The 21514-nt window shown below is 38.5% G+C and overlaps 2 protein-coding genes across 15 annotated transcripts in view; both read left to right on the forward strand.

Annotated features, from left to right (window-relative positions):
• Positions 1-11533, forward strand: part of UBE2Q2 (ubiquitin conjugating enzyme E2 Q2) — a 62120-nt gene extending 50587 nt beyond the window's left edge. For all 3 annotated transcript variants that reach the window (XR_011425029.1, XM_001489739.7, XM_005602881.4), the window contains 3 exons: positions 243-338; positions 8221-8287; positions 9927-11533. Coding sequence is in view for 2 of the 3 variants with exons in the window: in XM_001489739.7 (XP_001489789.3) it covers positions 243-338; positions 8221-8287; positions 9927-9958 (195 nt within the window). In the remaining variant the exon portion in view is untranslated. The remainder of the gene's footprint in view (positions 1-242; positions 339-8220; positions 8288-9926) is intronic.
• Positions 11534-12046: 513 nt separating this feature from the next.
• The window catches only part of FBXO22 (F-box protein 22), an 86484-nt gene continuing 77016 nt past the window's right edge, over positions 12047-21514 (forward strand). For 5 of the 12 annotated variants that reach the window (XR_011425017.1, XR_011425018.1, XR_002811529.2 and 2 more), the window contains exons 1-4: positions 12047-12415; positions 14223-14361; positions 18532-18619; positions 19417-19512. Coding sequence is in view for 5 of the 12 variants with exons in the window: in XM_070232959.1 (XP_070089060.1) it covers positions 12192-12415; positions 14223-14361; positions 18532-18619; positions 19417-19512 (547 nt within the window). In the remaining 7 variants the exon portion in view is untranslated. Of the gene's footprint in view, positions 12416-13434; positions 13854-14222; positions 14362-18531; positions 18620-19416; positions 19513-21514 lie in introns of those variants that run through there. The other 7 variants (XR_011425021.1, XR_011425027.1, XM_070232966.1 and 4 more) reach the window with 4 other exon arrangements.

Consider the following 21514-nt stretch of genomic DNA (forward strand, 5'->3'; position numbering starts at 1 on the left):
GGCAGTAAGAGTGATGTTTATTTAAGGTTGTAATTTGCTCATGTCTGGCACTTGGAACATAAGCTTGTTTTGTTTTTTTGCGAGGTTTTGGAAATGATCAAACTTTACTTTTACTTCTTAACTACAAACTTCATAACATTAATTTGCTATTGTTGAGTTGTTATATGCCATTTTGTTAAGCTTTCCTAAGTGGAAATCAGGAACACCATGTGTTTTAGAGAAGTGTTTTCTTCTTCCTGTAGGGCTGGAGCAGTGCCTACTCAATAGAATCGGTCATCATGCAGATCAATGCCACTTTAGTCAAAGGCAAAGCCAGAGTGCAGTTTGGAGCAAATAAGGTACTTTTATTAAGAATGTCACATAAACTATGAGATATATTTCCTGTTATCTTATGAGGCTTCTTCCTGTCTTTGTTATTTTTACTATAGATAAACGTATCTATAATTTAAAATTTATTATTGGTATGTATATAAGTAAAAAATTATATGTACTTTGAAATTTTCCAAAACTAAGATCATGTTATAATAGTTAGTTCCCAGTGAGCATTTATGTGCTACGCTCTAATCTATTTAATCTTTTTACTTGTATTAACTCTTTCAATCCTCTTAATAACCTAAAAGTGGGTACTATTATTGTCCTCGTTTTGTAGGTGAGGAAACTGAAGCACACAGAGCCTAAGTAGTGACTCGTCTGGGTCACAGGTGGCAGAGCAAGGACTGGAACCAGAGAGTCTGGATTAAGTCTTTGCTCTTAACCAATGAGTTCTGTTTTTTATTCACTTACTACACCAGAAACATCTTTCCATGTCTAATTGTATTTATCTATAAAAACTTAAGCAGACTGAGGATATACTCTGAAGTTAGTATGCTTTGGAACAATATTTTTGTGATGGAAATCATCCTGACCTAACATTTAAAAACATTGGGATGTTCCTAAAGTTCTGTGTGAATTTTGTGTTAAATGCCTATCCAAATAGTATTAAATCTAAATATGTTTTATAACCATATTGTACATCAAATCATGAGTCCACTAGAATCTTATCTGACAGAGGAAGCAAAAAGTTGAAAAGGCTGTTTAAAAAAGTCATTTATTTGGGACAATACTATAAAATAACTCATTTTTACTTTCAGCTCTTTTAACAGCTATTTCTTTACACTGGAACAAAATACCATTTTGTATAAAATCAAGAAGTTAATTATTGAACATTAGTGAATTGCTTAACTACATTTAACTAGCATTTCTTTAGTATGTATATTTTACGTGTTTTAAATGTGACAATCGAATGAGTATGTACTAGAAGATCAAAATTTAATTTTTGTAATGAGAAAATTTATGTTCATTGTACAGTTTCTAAAGTAGAAAAAAAATACAAAAAACTAAAAAGTCATCTGTGATTTGACTGTCTAGAAATACTATTAACATTTTGGTGTACTTCTAGTCTTTTAAATTTTCTTATTGGCATTTATTTATGTGTAGAACTTAATGTTAAATTTCATCGTTTAAAAAAAAATTAGCGTGTTTTTCTCTTTAAAAGAGAAAATACAGGGGCCGGCCTGGTGGTGTAGGGGTTGGCTTCATGCACTCTGTTTCAGCATCCCAGGGTTTGTCAGTTCATATCCCGGGTGTGGACCTGCCTACCGCTTGTTGAGCCGTGCTGTGGTGGTATCCCACATGCAGAGTGGAGGAGGATTGGCACAGATGTTGGTTCAGTGATGGTCTTCTTCAGGCAGGAAGAGGAGGATTGGCAACAGATGTTAGCTCAGGGCCAGTCTTCCTCACCAAAGCAAAAAAAAAGAAGAGGAAGAGAAAATATAAAAAGCTTAGAACAGTGACCTTTCTGAGTGACTGAAAGAACATTTTACCAATGACTCACTGTAAACTTACCTCCCTGGGCTTCTATATCTTTACCTGAAATACAATTGGTCTGGATATTTTAAGTCTCTTCTGGTTTTAAAATTGTATAATTACCAATACTCTATCTTTGTTCAGTGCCATAGTCCTCTTGGAATCAATCAGTGTCAATGTAATTGCTTTAAACCTCTACGTTTCCATGATTTCTAGTTTTCTTAGCAAGTAAATATAACCATTTTACATAGAATGCTAGGTCAGGCAGCTAAATATGTTTGCACATTAAAGTATGTCTTAGAAGGTGAATTTTTTGAGCGAATTACTATGATGAAACCTTACTCTTCATTTTTTTCCTTCTTTTTAAGAAATATTTGTTAGTTAAGAATGTGGAAACTTTGCATGATATGAGTTTTACCTTCCAGGCTTCTAAACTCGGCAGGAAATAATCTGAATTTTAACTTTAAAAATACTGCTATCAAAAAAGTAAGGTGCTAAATTGTGTTAAAGACATGCTACCATTTGTGAGAGAGAGAGAGAGAGAGAAGGATATATTATGATATAGATGTGCTTTCATAATCAGAATGTCTCTGAAAGGATATTCAAGAAAGTGCTAACAAAATTGTTAAGGGGGTATTGAAATATTGATGGAGTGGATTAGGGATGGGAGGAGACTTTACTGTAAATAATTTGTGCTTTCTGAATTTCTTTTTGCCCATATAACTGTTACTTCAAAAATATTTTAAATATCCACTGTTGGTTCAAAATAAATAAACCAGTTTGTCTTCTGAAAATATTACTAAAACGATATAAATATACCTACGTATTGGAAAAGGGAAAGAGTTACCCTTTAGCACACATGAAATTTGGTGATGAGGTCAGACTGATAGGGCTGAGGATCTACAACTCTATGCAGGCAAGAGTCGTCATACAGTCTTGCCATTAGCTTCTCCAGGCTCAGCCAGCAGGAGCTGAGAGCCAGCCGTAGGGCAGAAGGATGTCGGCCAGGCTGCTTTTCCATTCAGTTAATGTGGAAAACAGGCTGTGACATTAACTCTAGGCCATGGTAGTGAGAAAGCCTTCTAAAGTAGAGGTCTGCTATTAGGACTTTTAGGCAGGAATCTGGGGTTTAGATAGGCAAGATAGTGCCCCTTTAGATGCTTCCATTCACTATATGGTAGGAATGGTAGTTGAATTAAATAGTGAAATACTAGAGCACACAGCCCTTAGGGCAGCTCCTAACCTATTTCTATAATCAGGAAAGACACCTCCCTTCCACACTGCCCACAGACCTCCAGTTATTTACCTACAAAATCCCCTGGTTGAGTGATCACATTCAGATGAGAGATCTGGTTTTTGTTTATTTTTCCAGGGAGTGGGGGAGTTGCTACCTATACTAAGCAGTCCAGTCTTCTATTTATAAATGAGCAAGGTTGGGGAGCCAAATCTCAGAACCTTGCATAATCCTGAGATTCTCCAAGGGGACTAAAGTGGTCTCATTTTGGTTGTATCCACAGTTCTCATCAGAAGCAGGCACAGGTACTCTTTAGAGGAGAACATTTCTGATTAAAGCTTGCATGATTCCCAAAGATTAAGATCAAGCAAATGTGAGTTCACAATGAAAGATCACAAGCACATAAGTAGGCAACCCAGCATACATGAGAAATGGCAGAGACAATGGATAAGAGATATTTATGCCCAAAGACCTTCAGATCTTGGAATTATGAGATACAGAATAGAGGTTTAAGATATTAGAATTGTGAGAAAATGAATAGTTCTATGTAAAATCTAATGTAAAGAAAAACATCGTAAACTTGAGCAAATAATAAGATCATAAGGAAGGATGAGACAGGTCTGAAAAAGAAGGAAATAGAATTTATAGAAATGAAAAACATAATTGTTGAAATGAGAAACTCAATAGATGGATTAGACATCAGAAGAGAGAATTAGTTGATTAGAAGAAATAACTCAGAATGTTGCACAGAGAGACATGGGGATAGACAATAAGGCAGAAGTTAAGAGAGGTAGAGATCAGAATATGTCTTATTGGAATCCTAGGTGGAGATAATAAGATTATAATTAAAAAGTGAGAGAAATAGAAACCAGAAAGTAAGGTGGTAGAAGCAAGTTCAGATAAATCTGTCACAACAAATGTAAATGGACTAAAGTTACCCGTTAGACAGATTGAATTAATAAAACAAAATCCAGGAGTTTTTACGAAGTATATTTAAAATGTGAGGATACAAAAAGATTGAAAATTTTTTTTAAAGGAGGGAGGATGATAAAGGTATGCCAGTATACACTCATGCACACGAAAGATGATGTAGTTGTAGTATCAGACAAAGTACGATTTTGGAACAGAAAGCAGTAGTGACTACTTAATGATAAAAGTCTCTGTTAACTAGGAGGATATAATAATTTTGTACTTTATGTACCTATTTAAAAAGCCTCAAAATACAGACAAAAAAAGCCTGATAAAACCACAAGGAGAAATTGACAAATGCACCATCGTAGTGGGAGATTTCTATGTACCGTTCTCCTGGTAAGTTAAACAGACATGTCAAAAATGTAAGTGATTTGAATAACCAGTTAACAAGCTTAGTCTAGTGGACAAATATAAAACTCTGTATCCCAAGCATATATGGAATATGGGAAAAAATTTCATCATAAATTAATACATAAGGCAAGTAAGAATATTTAAAAACAATTGTTACCATACAAATCATATAATTTAAATATGCAGTTAAGGTTAGAAGACAATAATGAAAAGATGAATAAAAATCTACATGAATTTGGAAATGAAATACTTCTAAATCATGGTTAAAAGAATCATGAAAATTTTAAAATACTTAGAACTGAACTATAATGAAAATACTAAAATCCTACCCCTCCCCAACATCCATGAAACTAATCCTGTTCAATGAGGAAAATTTCAAATTTGGAAAGTAGAAAAAGGACAGATGTTGTTCTCTGATCCCAATTAAATAAAACTGTGTTAATATGAAAATCTGAACAGATGTTCCTTTTGTGAAATTTTAAAACTCAAACAGCCCTTAATGGGGCTTTGAAATTAAACTGCAGAATATCTAGGGAATGGCAATAATGAAATCACTATGTATGAGAAACCAGTGGAGAGCTAAGAGGAATATCCATTGCCTTAAAATCCTTATGCCATTAAAAAAAAGAATGAAAATCAAGCCTCTAACTCAGTGTTAGAAAGGACAAACTGAAAGAAAGTAGAAGGAAGGGGATTAATAAAGACATAAAGCAGAAAGCAGCAGTGAGTTAGGAAACAGAAAAGGCTAGCTCCCCATTACAGTAAAGCCTCTGCAGTAACATTCCACTTAAACTGGAATTTGAATATCATGCTATTGACAACTGAGGTTGGGGAAGGTTAATGTTCTTATTTTCTCCTTGTGTCTTGGGTAGGTGGGTAGTAGGGTTAGGAAGTGACTGCTTCTTTTTTGTTTTTTTTTATTTAGCTGATTTAAAAAAAAAATTTGAGTTCACAATAGTTTACTTCATTGTGAGATTTCAGTTGTACGTTATTTCTTGTCTGTCACCACATAAGTGCTCCCCTTCACCCCCTGTACCCACCCCCGACCCCCCCTTCTCCTGGTAACCACTGAACTGTTTTCTTTGTCCATGTGCTTGTTAATATTCCACATATGAGTGAAATCATTTGTCTTTCTCAGTCTGGCTTATTTCACTTAGCATAATTCCCTCCAGGTCCTTCCATGTTATTGCAAATGGGATGATTTTTGTCTTTTTTTCTGGCTGAGTAGTATTCCATTGTATATATATACACCACATCTTCTTTATCCAATCATCAGTCACTGGGCACTTGGATAGTTTCCATGTCTTGGCTATTGTGAATAGTGCTGCAATGAACATAGGGGTACATATGTTACTTTGGATTGTTGATTTCAGATTGTTTGGGTAGATACCCAGTAGTGGGAGAGCTGGGTCATATGGTATTTCTGTTGTCAGTTTTCTGAGGAATCTATGCTGTTTTCCATAGTGGCTGCGCCACTTTGCATTCCCACCAGCAGTGTATGAGGGTTCCCTTCTCTCCACACCCTCTCCAACATTTGTTATTTTTTAGTTTTAGTGATTATAGCCATTTTAACAGGTGTTAGGTGGTATCTTAGTGTAGTTTTGATTTGCATTTCCCTGATGATTAGTGATGTTGAACGTCTTTTCATGTGTTTATTGGCCATCTGTCTATCTTCTTTGGAAAAATGTCTGTTTGTAACCTCTGTCCATTTTTTGATCGGGCTGTTTGTTTTTTTGTTGTTCAGTTGTGTGAGTTCCTTATATATTGTGAAGATTAGCCCCTTATCGGATATATGATTTGCAAAAATTTTCTCCCTCTTGGTGGGTTGTCTTTTGGTTTTGATCCTAGTTTCTTTTGCCTTGCAGGCAGTGACTGCTTCTTGATCTGGGAATTTCAATGCATGTGTGTTTTGTTATGTACAGTCTGTTTCTCTTTTATTTTTGTCTTTTTTGTGAAAATACGGACTTGACTAAAAAGCATTATTTTTCATTAACTTGGAGATAACACTACTGCGTGTTTTATGTTTTAGGTTTTTTTTAAAGATTGGCACCTGAGCTAACATCTGTTGCCCATCTTCTTCTTTTTTTTACCTTCTTCTTCCCAAAGCCCCCTAGTGCATGGTGTATATTCTACTTGTAGGTACTTCTGGTTCTGCTATATGGGACGCAGCCTCAGCATGGCTTGATGAGTGGTGCCATGTCCATGCCCAGGATCTGAACTGTGGCGAAACCCTGGGCTGCCGAAGTGGAGTGCACGAACTTAACCACTTGGCCATGGGGCTGACCCCTGTTTAGTTTTTTAGATGCATTATGGGAGGCTATTAAAGAGCTCTTAGAAGTTGGAAAAGAGTACACTGTAGAAAAATGGGAAAAAAGATATAAAATGTCTATTTACAGATACAGAAATAAATGGCTTATGAACATATGGAGACATGTTCAGCCTCAGTCAGTAATAGAAATGCAAATCAAAACTACACTGAGAGTCTATCTTCTACCTATTATGTTGTCAAAAATAACTAAGGTTTGAAGAAGTACTGTGTTGGTGAGGCTGTGTGGAGTCACTCTCATACATGGCTGGTGGGCAAGCATATTTATACAGTCTTGTAGAGGGCAATTTAGGAACATCTCAAAATTACAATGGTACCTATGTTTTTTGACTCAGCAAGTCCACTCTGGGACTTTTTACTGGTATTTTGCATATTTAGGTACACGGTTGCTCACTGCAGCATTGTAATGGAAAATAACCTAATATGAAAGCAACCTAAATATTCACCAATGATGCATACAATGGAATATTTCACTGTTTAAAAAAAGGGAAAGGTAACGCTTTCTGTGTACTCATATGGAATAAGGTCCATGATATGTTAAGTGAGAAAAGGGGCAGAATGGTGTCTGTAGCGTGCTACCTATCATTTGTTGAGGGGAAAGCAGGGGATGATGGCTAATAACAATAGGCTGTACCTGAATTTTCTTGTATAATCTGAAGGCTATACAAGAAACTAATAACACTAGTTAACTTGGATGGAGGAAGGAGGGAGGATGGATGAGGGAAAACTGGGTGGCTGGAGGACAGGTAGTAAGGAGAATTTTCACTTAGAATGTTTTAATACATTTTTTATTCTTATGTTGTGTGAATTAATTGAATTCTATGACATAATATAATAGGTATATACCACTATGGAGAATGCTTATGATATAATAATTGGAAGTTAAGATGTAGGTCAGTTGTACTGATGGGGACAAAATTAATCCTAAATTTGGCCCCTTAAAAGATGTTCTAATAAAAAAGGTTACCAAAAGAGGACTCCTTTAGTAACGGCTTCCTGCCACTTATGAGCTTTCTTTAGATTTTTAACTCAAAATGTCATTCATATGTATAGTCCTTAATGCTTAATGTTTTCTTATATGAAGGTAATATTTTCTAGGCTTTGTTTGGTTGTTTTTTGAGTAGAAGTTATGAGAATGAGAGTTTGAGTTCTAATTATGTCTAAATAGTATCTTTAACTTGATTCATCAGTGTGGAGAGGGAGACTAGCACTGTATAAAGCTTTGTATTTGTCCAGTGGTAGGCCTTGTAAAAGTGAACTGTGAAGCTTGTAGATTTTTGAGAGAGTACAGTTTTGGTTGTGTTATCCTTCTGAAATGGTAGAGAATGATGAAATTGAGAAATGAGGATATTAAGTTAAAATTCTTTTAGAAATGGAAATATAATTTGGTTTCATGTGTTCTTTTAAGCACAGTGGTGATGCATCCATAAATTATTTGTAATGATTTTCATCTATTCACAGTTTTGATTTAAAATGTATAATTCTCTTTCAGAATCAGTATAATCTAGCAAGAGCCCAACAATCCTATAATTCCATTGTACAGATACATGAAAAAAATGGTACGTTTAATTCCATAAGTATTTATTGCCATTTATGAAGTTTTACATAATGTACTGTTGACGTTTCTCCTGTTTTATTTTTCTGTTTTTGCTTCAATTTCTTATAAAGTAGTTACCACAGTGAAAACATTTAACTTGAGGATACATAAATTGTGCTTCATTCAGAATCTTTATATCCTAAATACTTGGCTTAAGCACCTCTGAGTCAGAGTCAAGATTTTTGAGTAGATTAATGAATGAATCAATTTACTCACTTGAAACATATTGTATTAGGATAGGAACTGAGTTAAAGGCAACTTTACAGTGGAGTACTTATTAATACTGAGTTAATACAATCGGCATCATGAATCAGCTGCATCTGAAACATCCTCAAACTACTTAATGCTTTTTGACAGTTGTACACATTTATCTATTCAAGTGAAAAAGTTCTAATTTCAGTATAGACTTAAGAGTATTTGAGTTGTAAATTAAAAATAATTCTTAAAATATGTTTCATAACTTTTATTGGCCTTTAAATTTTTTTTATATCGACAGTGCACATTTTGAGTTTTTGTCTCTAACAGTGAGGTAATAAAACAAGTAGACTTGGAATTAGAAAAGCAATTTTCAGGTGCCATTTGTGTCACTTATTAGCTCTGTGGTCCAGATCAAGTCCCATTACCTCTCAGCCTTAGTTTCCTCATCTCTAAAATTGGCATGATGTCTGTCTTGCCAAACTTGTGAGAAAAACAAGAGTAGTGTGTATGCATAGCACTTTGTAACTAAGTGTTGACAGTAAGAAAGATACTCACTGTAGCCGAAGTAGTGAAACTGATGCTTTCTTTGCAGAGGAAATAAATTAATAACAGGAAGTAGTTTTCCTTAAGGAGAGTATTTACCAATAAAGTATTCTTTACTTTGCTAGAAATGTAGTAGCTTGTGACTTAAGACTTGTATTTTATCCTCACTTTTATTTTAATGAGAAAGCAAACTTGTCACTTTTTCAGTGACTGTTGATTTCTGAAAGAATAGTATTCAAAACAGTTTTCAAGCTTCTGAAGAGGGAAATGATAAAACTTGTAAAAATGTTTATGGAAAGTACTGTTTTTGAGAAAGTGTGTGTGTGTGTAAGCTTAGCTATGGTGAAAGAGCAATAGATTCAGAATCAGGAGATGGATTCTAGTTTGGCTTCTGTGGCTAAAATCTGATCTTAGGCATAATCACTTAGTGCACCTGCTGAGATGGCTTCCTTACTGGTGAAATGACATCATTGCACTGAGGAAAGTCCAAGTTCCTCTTAATCTAAAATGTCAGGATTTTGTTTGAGAGAGAGTTATTTTTAGTGAAGTTTACTTTCAAATACAGAATTGAAATGCAATATAAAAGCTAGCTTATAGGCTGATATTCCACACTGTCATCTTTAGCTGGAAATGCTGGAGATCTTAGGTCGAAACTCAAGTACAATTTATTCATAGAAAATAACTTTATATTGTGAATATATCAAAATGCTGTGTTAGCAACCCCCAAGTGGAGGTTTAATTTTTACAGCCGGTTTAAACATGAAAATTATGAGTAGAGGAAGTAGGTCACGTTAATAAAATGCCATTTCTCCTTGGTTTAAGAATTAAAGTATTTTAACTTTTTTCCTATTCTATTTCAGGCTGGTACACCCCTCCAAAGGAAGATGGCTAAATGTGTTGACTGTGTATGTTTGGACCAATGTTGCTTTAAAGAAAATCGTTCCAACATGCAGACCCAAGCTTTGAGTGCCCCTGTAACAGCAGCACTGAAGACGTTAGCTAATAGTTATTTTAGTGGATAATCTGTCAACTGACATCCCATATAAGTTACAGCCTTTTCATTTTGCTCATTTGAGGTATCTTGGACTGAGCAATGGGGCCTTTATTGTATTCTTCCTGATAAATACACATACTGGTCACTTCTTATCTCTTTTTCTTGAAAAGTGAGATCTGTTAAGCAGGCAAGTCAGCATCGGTTTACTGAAGTTGCGACTTAGGGTAACTTTCCCATATTGAGCTCATATGTTACGAGGACTTGCAATATATTGTTCCATTTAGAGCCAATAAAAGTTTGATGTTTAATATTGGTTTAGAAAATTTAAGATGTTCTAAATCACAGTAGCGTTTTCAGGTTAAAACCATTTTATGATATTGCCAAAATAATGACAGGAAACCTACTCATTAAGTTGTTAAACTTTTTTTATGGCTATGTGAAGATATGAACTGTTTCCTGAAGATATACTCTTAACTGAGTTGTATTGTACTTTTTAGGCAAAGCAAAGCAAGGCTATGCCAATTAAGGCTTGTAAGTAGTAATTTCCACTGGGGCATCCGAGTCTTGCTGGGTTGACTCGGCTTCTTGTTGGTTCAATATTTCTTAAGAAGAGCTGCAGTATAGAGCTTAAAGTTATTTAAAATATTAAGTCATTTTACGTTCCCATTTTATTAACGGGATGTTGCAATCATTTGTAAACTAATAAACTTATAAAGTGATTGGCACGAAGACTCCTTGAGCAAAAGCTGCGCAGTTAAGTACAAAAAGATATCTAATTTTGAGACTTAAAATTTTTGCTATAGTCATAAGAATGGCTTTTACTTCGAAAGACTAATAGGAACTCTGCATATGTTAATTCTTTTATAAAACGTGACTCAAATCAATGTACTCTCCATTTTATTGCCTTACCTGAATCAGTCCTGTTGGTAATAGATTTTTTTATATACCCAAATTTGATTTAAAAGGAAATTCTAGTTATTAAGCACTTTTAAAAAGCAATCCAGAAGCACATTTTTCTGCACAAACCAGTTACAAAGTTCAAAAGCATTTCTTAGGCATTTGCTTTAAGATTCAGTTTTTAACTTTGTAAACCGTATCCGAGAGACATGGCACTTCTGCATTATTCTGTGTGTTTAATTTCTTTTTATTCTATTTTGGTTAAAAAGAGAGTAGACAAAGATTTTCTGGCATTCTTGTTCACTTGGTTACATTTGTATAAAGTTTTGATTGCCAGTTGCTCACATCACAAGTGACAAGGCAGAATTCTTTAAAGCATTAAAGTTCCTTAAACCTAAGGCTAAATCTTGAATACATTATTGAATTCTTTAATATCCTGATGGCTAGCAGATTGACAGCTGCACATTTGGCATGCTTTGTTTTTTTTATTTTTTCATTGCAGATTTATTTGGCAATGTACAATAAATTTTGTAAACTTGCATCAAGTTTATGAATAAAGAACCATTTAAAAAGTAATTTCGTCACCTTTCCCTCATAAGAGATAACTTTGCTTCAGGTGTCTGTAGGCTCTACTGAGTTTCTGGAATAGGATTTCCTATGGTGGAATGGGGTGAGGAGAGGGAGAGAAGCAGATTGATTTAACAAGAAAAAGCTACAGAACCCAGAAATGGTGTGTGCAGACTTAGTACACTCAGATTTTCCTTAACCTTTTCCCTCTCCCACATTCATTCTTTAATGTAAATTCAAGTGCTACTTTCTTCATGGCTGTCCCTAGTTCCCCTAGTTATGATAATCTGCTCCCTCTTTAGTGGACCCATGGCTTCCTTATACACGGTTGTCAGGATTTCTCACATAAGTGGATACACCTGTCCACAGGTAGGGAGACTCCAGGCATGGTACATCTGTGCTCTGCTCTGTTTCTTTGAGATTTTTTCGTGTTGGTTTCATCTTTGGATTGAATGTTATGTCTGGATGTGCAGCCACTTTAATCTGTCTAGAGGTGGATAATGGGCCTGTCTTCTAGTGTCTCCCTAGGAGGTGAGGAAATCTTTAGAAGTCCCCCCTCCCCAGCCTACTTTTCCTTGGTTAGAACTGGGGCCTGTGTCTACCCCTGAACTAATGGCTGAAAAGAATGAAGCCATCATGATTTGTTCGGGCAAGTGGTCTTCAACGTATGATTTGGGGAATCCTCGAGACTCCTAAGACCTTTTTAGGAGGTTTTGAAGGTCAAAACTACTTTCCTAACACTAAAACATTGTTTGCTATTTTGACTCTCATTCTCCCACAAGTGTACAGTGGAGTTTTCCGGAGGCTACGTGATGTGATATTGCAACAGATTGAATTCAGAAGCAGATCCAGCTGTCTTCTATTAAGCCAGAAATCAGAGGTTTGCAAAATGTAAAGATGCCACATTATTCACTTTTGGTGGTGGGGGAGATTTGGCAAACTTGTATGATAAAAATATTCTTCCGTTAATATGTAATGGATTTATTATTTTAAGTGAATTAATATTAAAGTGTTTTAATTTTTAATAAGGTTAATGTTAATATTAACCCACATAACCCACATAAACAAGCTCTTTAGAGTTGTCAATGTTTAAGAGTGTGTAGGAGCCCTCAGGCCAATATGTTTGAGACCGTCTAGTTTGGACTAATCAAGTTGACCTTCAGGAGCTAGGGATCAAATCAGCAAGGAAGCAGCGAGAGGAATGGGTGTTAGTTGGGGATACGGCAGTGTCTGCCGCCAGTCCTCCAGTTTTTGCTGAGGAAGGCTGGTCCTGAGCTAACATTGTGCCCATCTTCCTCCACTTTATATGTGGGACGCCTGCCACAGCACGGCTTGCCAAAGCGGTGCCATGTCCGCACCAGAGATCGGGACCAGTGAACCCCGCCTAAGCGATTCTGCGCGCTTAACCGCTGCACCACTAGGCCGGCCCTGCTGTACTTTTTATCTGTGGTTCTCAGCCTGAGCTTGCATCAGAATCACGAGAAAGCTTAAATCACAGGAAAGTTACACCTCAGACTGCTGGGCCCCACCCCTAGTATCTGATTCAGTAGGCCTGGGGTGAGGACCAAAAATGTGTCAAAACTTAATAGTTCCCAGCTGACTCTAATGCCACCTGTGAGGAACTAGAGCAGTTTGGGACGTGCTTTCACAGTAATGGTAGGTGCTCTTTATGCTGTTTTACACATTCAGAACGTGAGGGTTACAACGAGTTAACCACGTTCACAAGGTGTTGACTTACTGTGATTTTCACACAGTTTTTTTAAAGCAGGTACTGGCCGTTCAAAAATTGGGTTCATGCTGTTAAGCACTGGGACTGTAAAGACCACTATTACCTAAGCTCTGCCTTCAATAAATCATGAGTTAGAGAAAGATGTGTACCGACAAAGAGAATACAGCGCGGCAAGCGAGGTGAGGCAGTGAAGGAGGACTGCGGGAGTCATAAACGTTCAGGGAGGAGTGCAAGACGCTTGGCCACGGGCTCCGAGCACCAGCAGGCGCTTCCAGACCAGCGCCGGAAACCTGGTGGCCTGGGGTCACGTGGGCGCCTCCGCAGCAGCCCCGCCTCCCTGGCCGGCCGGAAGTGGCGCGCGCGCCTGCTCAGTGCGCGCGGGCTGGGCGGTCTCGTGCCGGCCTAACCTGTTCCCGCGGAGCTGCGGTACTGCCTTGCCCGGACCGGTTGGTGAGGCATGGAGCCGGTGGGGGGCGGCCGTGACCACCGTGGCTCCTCCTCCGCAGACCCACGAAGCACCTTCGTGTTGAGTAACCTAGCGGAGGTGGTGGAACGTGTTCTCACTTTCCTGCCCGCCAAGGCGCTGCTGCGGGTGGCCGGGTGAGGAGAGAGGAGGCGGGAAGCTTCCTTACCTCGGGACCTGCCGGGCTTGCCTGGGCGGGCCGGGTGGGCAGACGCCATCGGGACCCGCGGCGGCCCCGGCTCTGTACCGCTGCCCTGAGCTGACGCCCCCATCTGCCAGGTCCGCCTCCCGGAGCGCTCCGGGGGACTCCTCCTGGAGAAGCAGCTTCCCTCGAAGGTTTTCCCCGCCCCCGGCTCGCGCTCCGAACCAGCGCGCCGCCACCTCCCCCTCCGGGGACTAGATCCCGCAGGAGTCTCCCGCCGCTGCGCAGACGGGGTGGGGGTGGGGAGCCGCGGCAGAGCGAAGGGAACGTGCGCTCACGAGCCTTTGTGCGGTTTCCTCCTCAGCGTGTGCCGCTTGTGGGGGGAGTGTGCGCGCAGAGTGTTGCGGACCCATCGGCGTGTGACCTGGATATCTGCGGGCTCCGCGGCGGCTGGCCGCCTGGAGCAGCATTGCTTGGTCCGTGCGGCGGCAGAGGAGCTTGAGGCAAGTAAGAAGGGGCGTCGTGCACGGGCCGTTGCAGGCTTGGTCGATCTTTGAGCGCTAAACGTGTGTGTGTGTTTTTTTTTTAATCCCAGTTTTGTATATGGCCTAATTCTTTGTAATATAGGGAACATTTTCTCATGACATGAAAAGATTTTGTAAACATCAGTTTTAATGACTATATATTATAAGGATGTGCCATAGTTTATTTGACCATTTTTCAGATATTGGGAGCTTTGTGTATCCAGATTTTCACTATTGTAATAGCACTGTGCAGAAGCTTCCCTTTACCTGCTTTCCTTGAAGCAAGTATCGTTATCACAGTTTTGCAGGGAAGGTGACTGGGTTTCTCTTGCTTCGTGTAACAGGAAAAAGCCAAGAAGCAATAGTTAAACCCAGTATTTCATCCTCCTTTCCTGTACTCTTTGGCATTGTATCTCTGGGCCCCAATTTCAAAAGATGGGCAGTACCTGGGGAGGTAAAGACTTGAACTGTGGAGTCAGAGGGGCAGCCTCGTGAGCACAGGTGACAGTGAGGCTGTGGTATCTCACTTGAGAGTGGGACGTAGCCATTTGAGAGTAAACTGCCAGCCTGATGTTCTTTGACTTCCTTATACTTTAGCACGCGTTATATACAAGCAAGAACATCCTACAGAACCATGATACAACCTTCAAAGTCAGGAAATTATCGATACGTTTCTGCCATCTAATCCTCAGGTTTTCACAATTGTCCCACTAATGTCCTTCATAGCTAAAGAATTCAGTTTAGCATCTTATGTTGCTTTTGTCATGTTTCCTTTGTCTTTGGTCTGGAACAGTTTCTCAAGCTTTTCTTGAGTTTCACAACTTGGACATGTATGTAAATTACAGGCCAGTTATTTTGTAGAACGTCTGATGTTTCTTAAATTCTGATTATGTGTCTTTGGCAGGAATATCACGGTCTTCTTGTTGCATGCTATCAGGTGGCATCTGATTTCCATTTGTCCCATTACTGGTGATAGTACCTTTGATTATTTGATTAAGGTAGTGTCTGTCAGGTGTTGCTACTATAAAATTACCCTTTGCAACTGTAATTATTAAGTATTTTGGGGGGAGATACTTGGAAACTGTGTAAATATTCTGTTTCAGGTTATTTATATCTGTAGAGACTTTCAGTCTATTTTATTCCCTGGGATATAATTTCTTACTATCAGTATTTATTTGGGGCCCACATTGTCCCGAATTTGGCTAGTGGGGAGCTCCTTCAGCTGTCTTCAGTGTCTTTTTTATATATATTTATGGGAATTCATGAGTTCATACAGGTATATCCAATTCCAGTCTGACACAGGATTCTTTCCAGTTTTCTCTCAGCTCATATTTGTCCCTCCCTTTTGGACGATGAGAAACCTGGCTCTCATCATTCTTCATATATTTAGATGTTAGGGGAATGCCGCGTTAAGTGACCAGTCTTCTGTTTCCCCCTGGTCGTGTGGATTTTCTCCTTACCCTATTGGGGCTCTGAGACTCAGATCCAAAGTGGCCAGTATCCAGAGGCGGGCTTTCAGGAAAGTTTCTTATTTCCACCTTGGCCCAAATCCTGCCCAGTCTGGAAATTGTGGGGGAAATTCAAAATGTGGGCAAAGCCTTTTTCATAAGGATGTTTTTGCAGCATTATTTATGATAAGGGAAATTGAAAACAATTTAATGTTTAAGAAATGAAGTCATTCAATGATAAACTGCAAGGTGCATTAATGACAGGAGAAAATGTTAATGTTACAAGTGAAAACAGATCATGAAATTATGTTTGCTATAATATGTATTATTTAAAACAAGAAAGGAAGAGTAAAAAAGAAGAAAACCAAAGTGTTAGCAAAACTTTCCTTCGTGAGTAGAGTTGTGTGGTGTTTTTTTTTGTTTTGTTTTTAAAAACTTTTTTTCTTCACATTTTTACAACAGCAGTTATTATTTTTGTATAGCTTTAAAAGTTAATACTTTGTAACAGCTGTTATAGTCAGATAGACATAGGTATGAACCCAATTTTGGCGCATACCAGCTGTGTGACTTTGAAAAAGTTACCTAACCTCTCTGAGCCTCAGGTTCTGTCTCCATAAAATGAAAATAATAATCCCCCTTAAAACGTTATAGAATTGTTGTAAGGGTTAAATAATGAAAATGTATTGCATATAACTCATTACCTATAGTAACAGAAATATAATGTTTTAAATAATTGAAATTGTTATTTTCTATTATTAATGTCATTATTAAAATTCATATAGTAATACCCTTAAAGAAGTTTATACATTGTACTAAACTCTTAGTGTGGTCAGAAAAAACATGGAATCTTTGTCCAAATCATACTGTTTTCTTTATGTTTGCCAAATTATCTAGTGGTCGTGATACTTCTGTAGCCATAAAGGAAGTTGATTTAACTTTTTTCTTTTCTCTCTCTCTCTCTCTCTCTCTTTTTTTTTTTGATGAGGAAGGTTTGCCTGGAGATAACATCCATTGCCAATATTCCTCTTTTTCTTTTTTTCTGGCTTGGGGGAGCTCAGCCCTGAGCTAACATCTGTGCCAATCTTCCTCTACTTTGTATCTGGGAGGCCTCCACAGCGTGGCTGGTTAGTGGAGTAGATCCTTGCCTGGGATCTGAACCTATGAACCTGGGCCACTGAAGCAGAGTGGGCAGAACTTTAACCATTCAGCCATGGAGCCAGCCTCTGATTTAACTTTTTTATTAGAAATATTTTGAAGTCCACTAAAATTTTTGTAAAGCATCTTGCCATTTGGAACTTCTTTGAATAATGGAATGGTGTTCTAGTTGTCTTACATTGACCTTTGAGAACATGTCATCTTAATGATTGTAATTGTTATTGCTTCTAGTGAGAATTAGGAAGGAAAATTCAGCAGTTTCTTTTCAGTGGTTACTCGAAAAGAGAGAGTCATAAAACATCAGGACTAGACTTCCAGTCTCTCTACTCACTATGCCAAGGGCCAGAAAGGGGAGTGAGTCCAGAGTTAGGCAGGTGGGTCGGGTGGCTCAATGTAGCAGCATAGGGAGGGGTGGCCCATGGCAGACCAGGGAGTGCTTGCCTCTGTTTAGCCCCAGTTAAGGAGAATGCAGTCTGGTGTTGCCAGAATGTCTAGTTTTTAAAAAGAATCTAGAAATCCACATTTTATGTAAATATCGTGTGGAATTTTAAATGTTGGCAGCCAAATTATATTCTTTGAAAAGGCTATATGAACCAAGGAAACTATATCCATAGGTCTTATCAGCTCTGAGGCCCCCACAGGGTCATCATTCTCAGTGTCTGAAACATCTTCACATTCCCCCAGATTACAGCGGATCAACATTTTTGCATTTAGTCAACATTGAGGCTTTGCTGTATGCTAACTAGTTCATTCCATTCTGACAGTAAAAGTCTTTGAAAACAACCGACTTAGAAGGAAAAATGCATTCACCCTTATCATTTAATTCAACCGCTTTGCCACTTGTCTGTAATAGGAAATTTAGTGGAAAATGTGAGTCTAAATAATCCCAGCTCATAAGTGGAGATGAGGCACAAATAACCATGACTAGATGTAAGGGATGTCACATGTAAGGTCCAAGGTGCCGAGGGAGTGTCAGAAAAGGTTTCGCAGAGGAGGTGGCACTTAAGTTGTGTCTTGGGGGAAACAATCTTAAATCAAGTGTGAAAGGAAGAGAGCTGCAGGAAAATACATAGAAAAGTGTGTGTGTCTGGTTAATAGTAAGTGAAAAGTCCGTCTAACAAAGTAGTTGGTCAGGTGGGAATGAAGGCCTGGAATATTTAATTTGATAGGCAGTGAAGAGAGCAGCGATACAGTCTGTGTACCTTCCCTCTTGCTGAGATGTTACTGTGATGCCTATTCAAATAAAGCAGGTGGCATCTTTTGCTGTTACTTAATGTTTTTGTTTAAGAGCTTGAATTCTTTTGAAAATGAACTTCTTGAGTCAGGCTGGAATGAGTTTGACTTTAAGAAGTAATAGATGCTCAACAAATGAGTGAGCTGAAAATGAAAGAGCGCAAGTGCAGAAAGAATGGGAAGTGGGTGGACTCAGATGCCCACACTGACCTAAAGGGCAGCAGCAGTTTGGACCAGGGGAAACTTTAAAGGCCATGAGAGCACTCATGGATGCGTGTGATCCAATTCTGATTTCTGTTTTTTTTCTTTGCAGAATGTTCACATCTTACCACGGACAGTTCTTTACATGGCTGATTCAGAAACTTTTATTAGTCTGGAAGAGTGTCGTGGCCACAAGAGAGGTGAATATCAAAAGAAAAGGTTTTGGATTTTTTTGTTTCCTTATATACCTTCTGTTTGGAGTTAAATATTGTCCTACTCCTGTGAGTTACTGACTTTCTGAGGCTCTGGGCCTCTCTCTATAGAATGCATGAATATCTTTGAACCTTGAAGAGCCCTTTTTGCTTCAAGGATTGATTTCTAAACGTTGTAGTACAATCGAAACAAATTCTTTAGAAAGGTATTTTTCTAATTTTGAAATACTTTAATCCTCCAGGCACTTCTTTTTATTGTTAAAACAGTGTATATCTTTGGCTTTTCAAAGCTTTTGTTGTGTCGGGTGGTGAGGACCCATTTGCCAAGGTTACCTGTCACTATTGTGTCATCTCCTTAGCTTGCACACTGAGGCCCCGAGTTAGACTTAGATACTGTGTTTGCCGTGTCTAATTTGACTGCTCCACGTGGCTGTTGGTGTAGTCAGAAAGTCCTGGCACTTTAATATCAGTGGAACGGAAAGGTACAATAACAAGTCTAGAGTTTAGCTGCTACTGCTAGATTTAACATCCTTGGGGCAAAAGCAGTATATGAGCAAAACAGGAAGGCAAACTGGTGATGCTGAAGGTCAGATTTAGAATTTAAAATATAAAGCAGGGGCCTAAAATGGGAAAAGATTTGTTTTCATCAAAGGTTTTAGAATTCCTAGTAAAGGGTTTCGGTGTAAAATGACTTAAACTTTATTCAGTATTTGCTTTTTTTTCCCCACATCATGAAATTTGACCTTAAATGAATGATATTTAATAATTTTGCTACTGTGTTACAGCAAGGAAAAGAACTACCATGGAAACAGCATTTGCCCTTGAGAAGCTATTCCCAAAACAATGCGAAGTCCTTGGGATTGTGACCCCAGGAATTGTAGGTAAGAGAAGATACTTGATGATTTCCTGCCTTTCATTAATGTGGGGTCCTATAGATTGGTGCATTATTTGTAGCTTAAGTGCACATTTATATTTTTGGCCATCCAGAATACAGTAAAGTTAGTCATGTTTACTGTGGTATTATGTTTGACTTATATTAATGTTCCTTAGGTTATTATGGTTCATATTTCAAATCTCAGGGCTGTCTGTATAAAACAAACGTAGTTCATATCTTTCCAGGCCCCATTCCTGAGAAGAAAAAGGTCACATTCTTCCTCTTTCCAAATTAGAAAGCATTAGGGAGCATTCTCCCTCGGTCAGTCCAATTGGTAGTTTCTGGTGGGTAGGGGTGAGGTGGGACTGGGATTGCGAGCCACAATGGGTTTAACTTTTGGATTTTTCTTAAACCAGTGATAAATAATTTTTACTATTACTAGTTATTCACAACTGCTTCTACAGAAGCATAGCTGTCGTTGCTTACATCACTTTCTTAAGCCTCCTCACCCCACCCCCTGGGGCTTCCTCAAAGTACGACCAAGTTTTTTCTTTTTAAAATTACGGCTGGGGGCTAGGAACAGGAGTAGGAGGGCGGGCCTAGGTGACATTGCTGCCTTCTGTGACCCGTTGGGAGGGATGGGTGGTCTCCCTGAAGCCTGCCTTCTGTGCTTGCCTTATTCTGAAGCACTTTTCACTTTGCGCTTCTGTTCCTCTAAGTTCTCTTTTGACCTTGATGTGGGGAGTAAATACCATTCCAGCTCCCTTTAGTCAGGACTTGTCCTCTGGTGTTTTCTTGGACCCGCTCCTCACCCTTCTCTTTTTCTGGTTCCCCCACAGCTAGGTACTTTCTTTGGGTCACTTCCACGAATGTTCCAACAAAATTTCCACCAAGACTGTTGATTAGGTTCCTTTTTCTTAGGCCACAGTTAGTCATTGTTTCTAAAACAGCCATCGACTACTAGCCTGTCTTCCTTCTTTAGGTTGGAAAAATTGCAAGTTTGAGAAAATTTGTTCATTCTTATATGTACAGAGGGCATTTTCTTTCTTAATTGAGGTAAACTGTACTGTGACGTGCACAATCTCAAGTGTACAATTTAATGAATTTTGACAAATTTATTCCCTTGAGTAACCAATACGCCAGTCAAGATATAGAATATTTCCCTCACCCCAGAAAGTTCCCTTTACCCTCTTCTGGTCAATCCCTGCCTGCCGTGGGAAACCCCAGTTCTGGTTTCTCTGGCCATAGATTAGTTTTGCCTGTTGTTGAATGTCATATAAGTGGAATCATGTGGTACATACTTTTTTTATATCTTGACTCTTTAACTCAACATAAATATATATATATATGTATATTTTTTTGGTGTAGACAATTGGCCCTGAGCTAACATCTGTTGCCAGTCTTCCTCTTTTTGCTTGAGGAACATTGTCACTGATCTAACATCTGTGCCAGTCCTCCTCTATTTTGTATGTGGGACACTGCCACAGCATGGCTTGATGAGCAGTGTGTAGGTCCATGCTTGGGATCCAAACCCACCAACCCCAGGTGGCCAAAGCAGAGTGCACAAACTTAACCACTAATGCCACAGGGCCGACCCCTCAATATAAATATTTTTAACAACATAATGTTTTTGAGATTCACTTAGTGTATCACTAATTCATTTTTTAAAAAGAGCTTCTCGAGTAGTATTCTGTGATATAAGTAGACTGTGATTTGTGTTTCCATTCTTTTTTTGATGGAGATTTGCATGGTTTCTGGTTCCTGGCTATTATGAATGAAGCTGTTATGAACATTTTTGTATAATTCTTTTTGTAGACATAGGTCCATTCTTGGGAAGTTACCAAGAAGTGGAATTACTGAGTCTTAAGGTTGGTGTGTATTTAACTTTATAAGAAACTGCCAAACAGTTTTCCAAAGTTATTCCATTTTATCCTCACCAGCCAGGAATCAGTGTTCTGGCTGCTCATTGCTCTATATTCTCACCAAAACGTAGTGTCTTCAAATGAGTC

Source organism: Equus caballus, chromosome 1 (assembly GCF_041296265.1).
Source record: "Equus caballus isolate H_3958 breed thoroughbred chromosome 1, TB-T2T, whole genome shotgun sequence".
NCBI classification, from domain to species: Eukaryota; Metazoa; Chordata; class Mammalia; order Perissodactyla; family Equidae; genus Equus; species Equus caballus.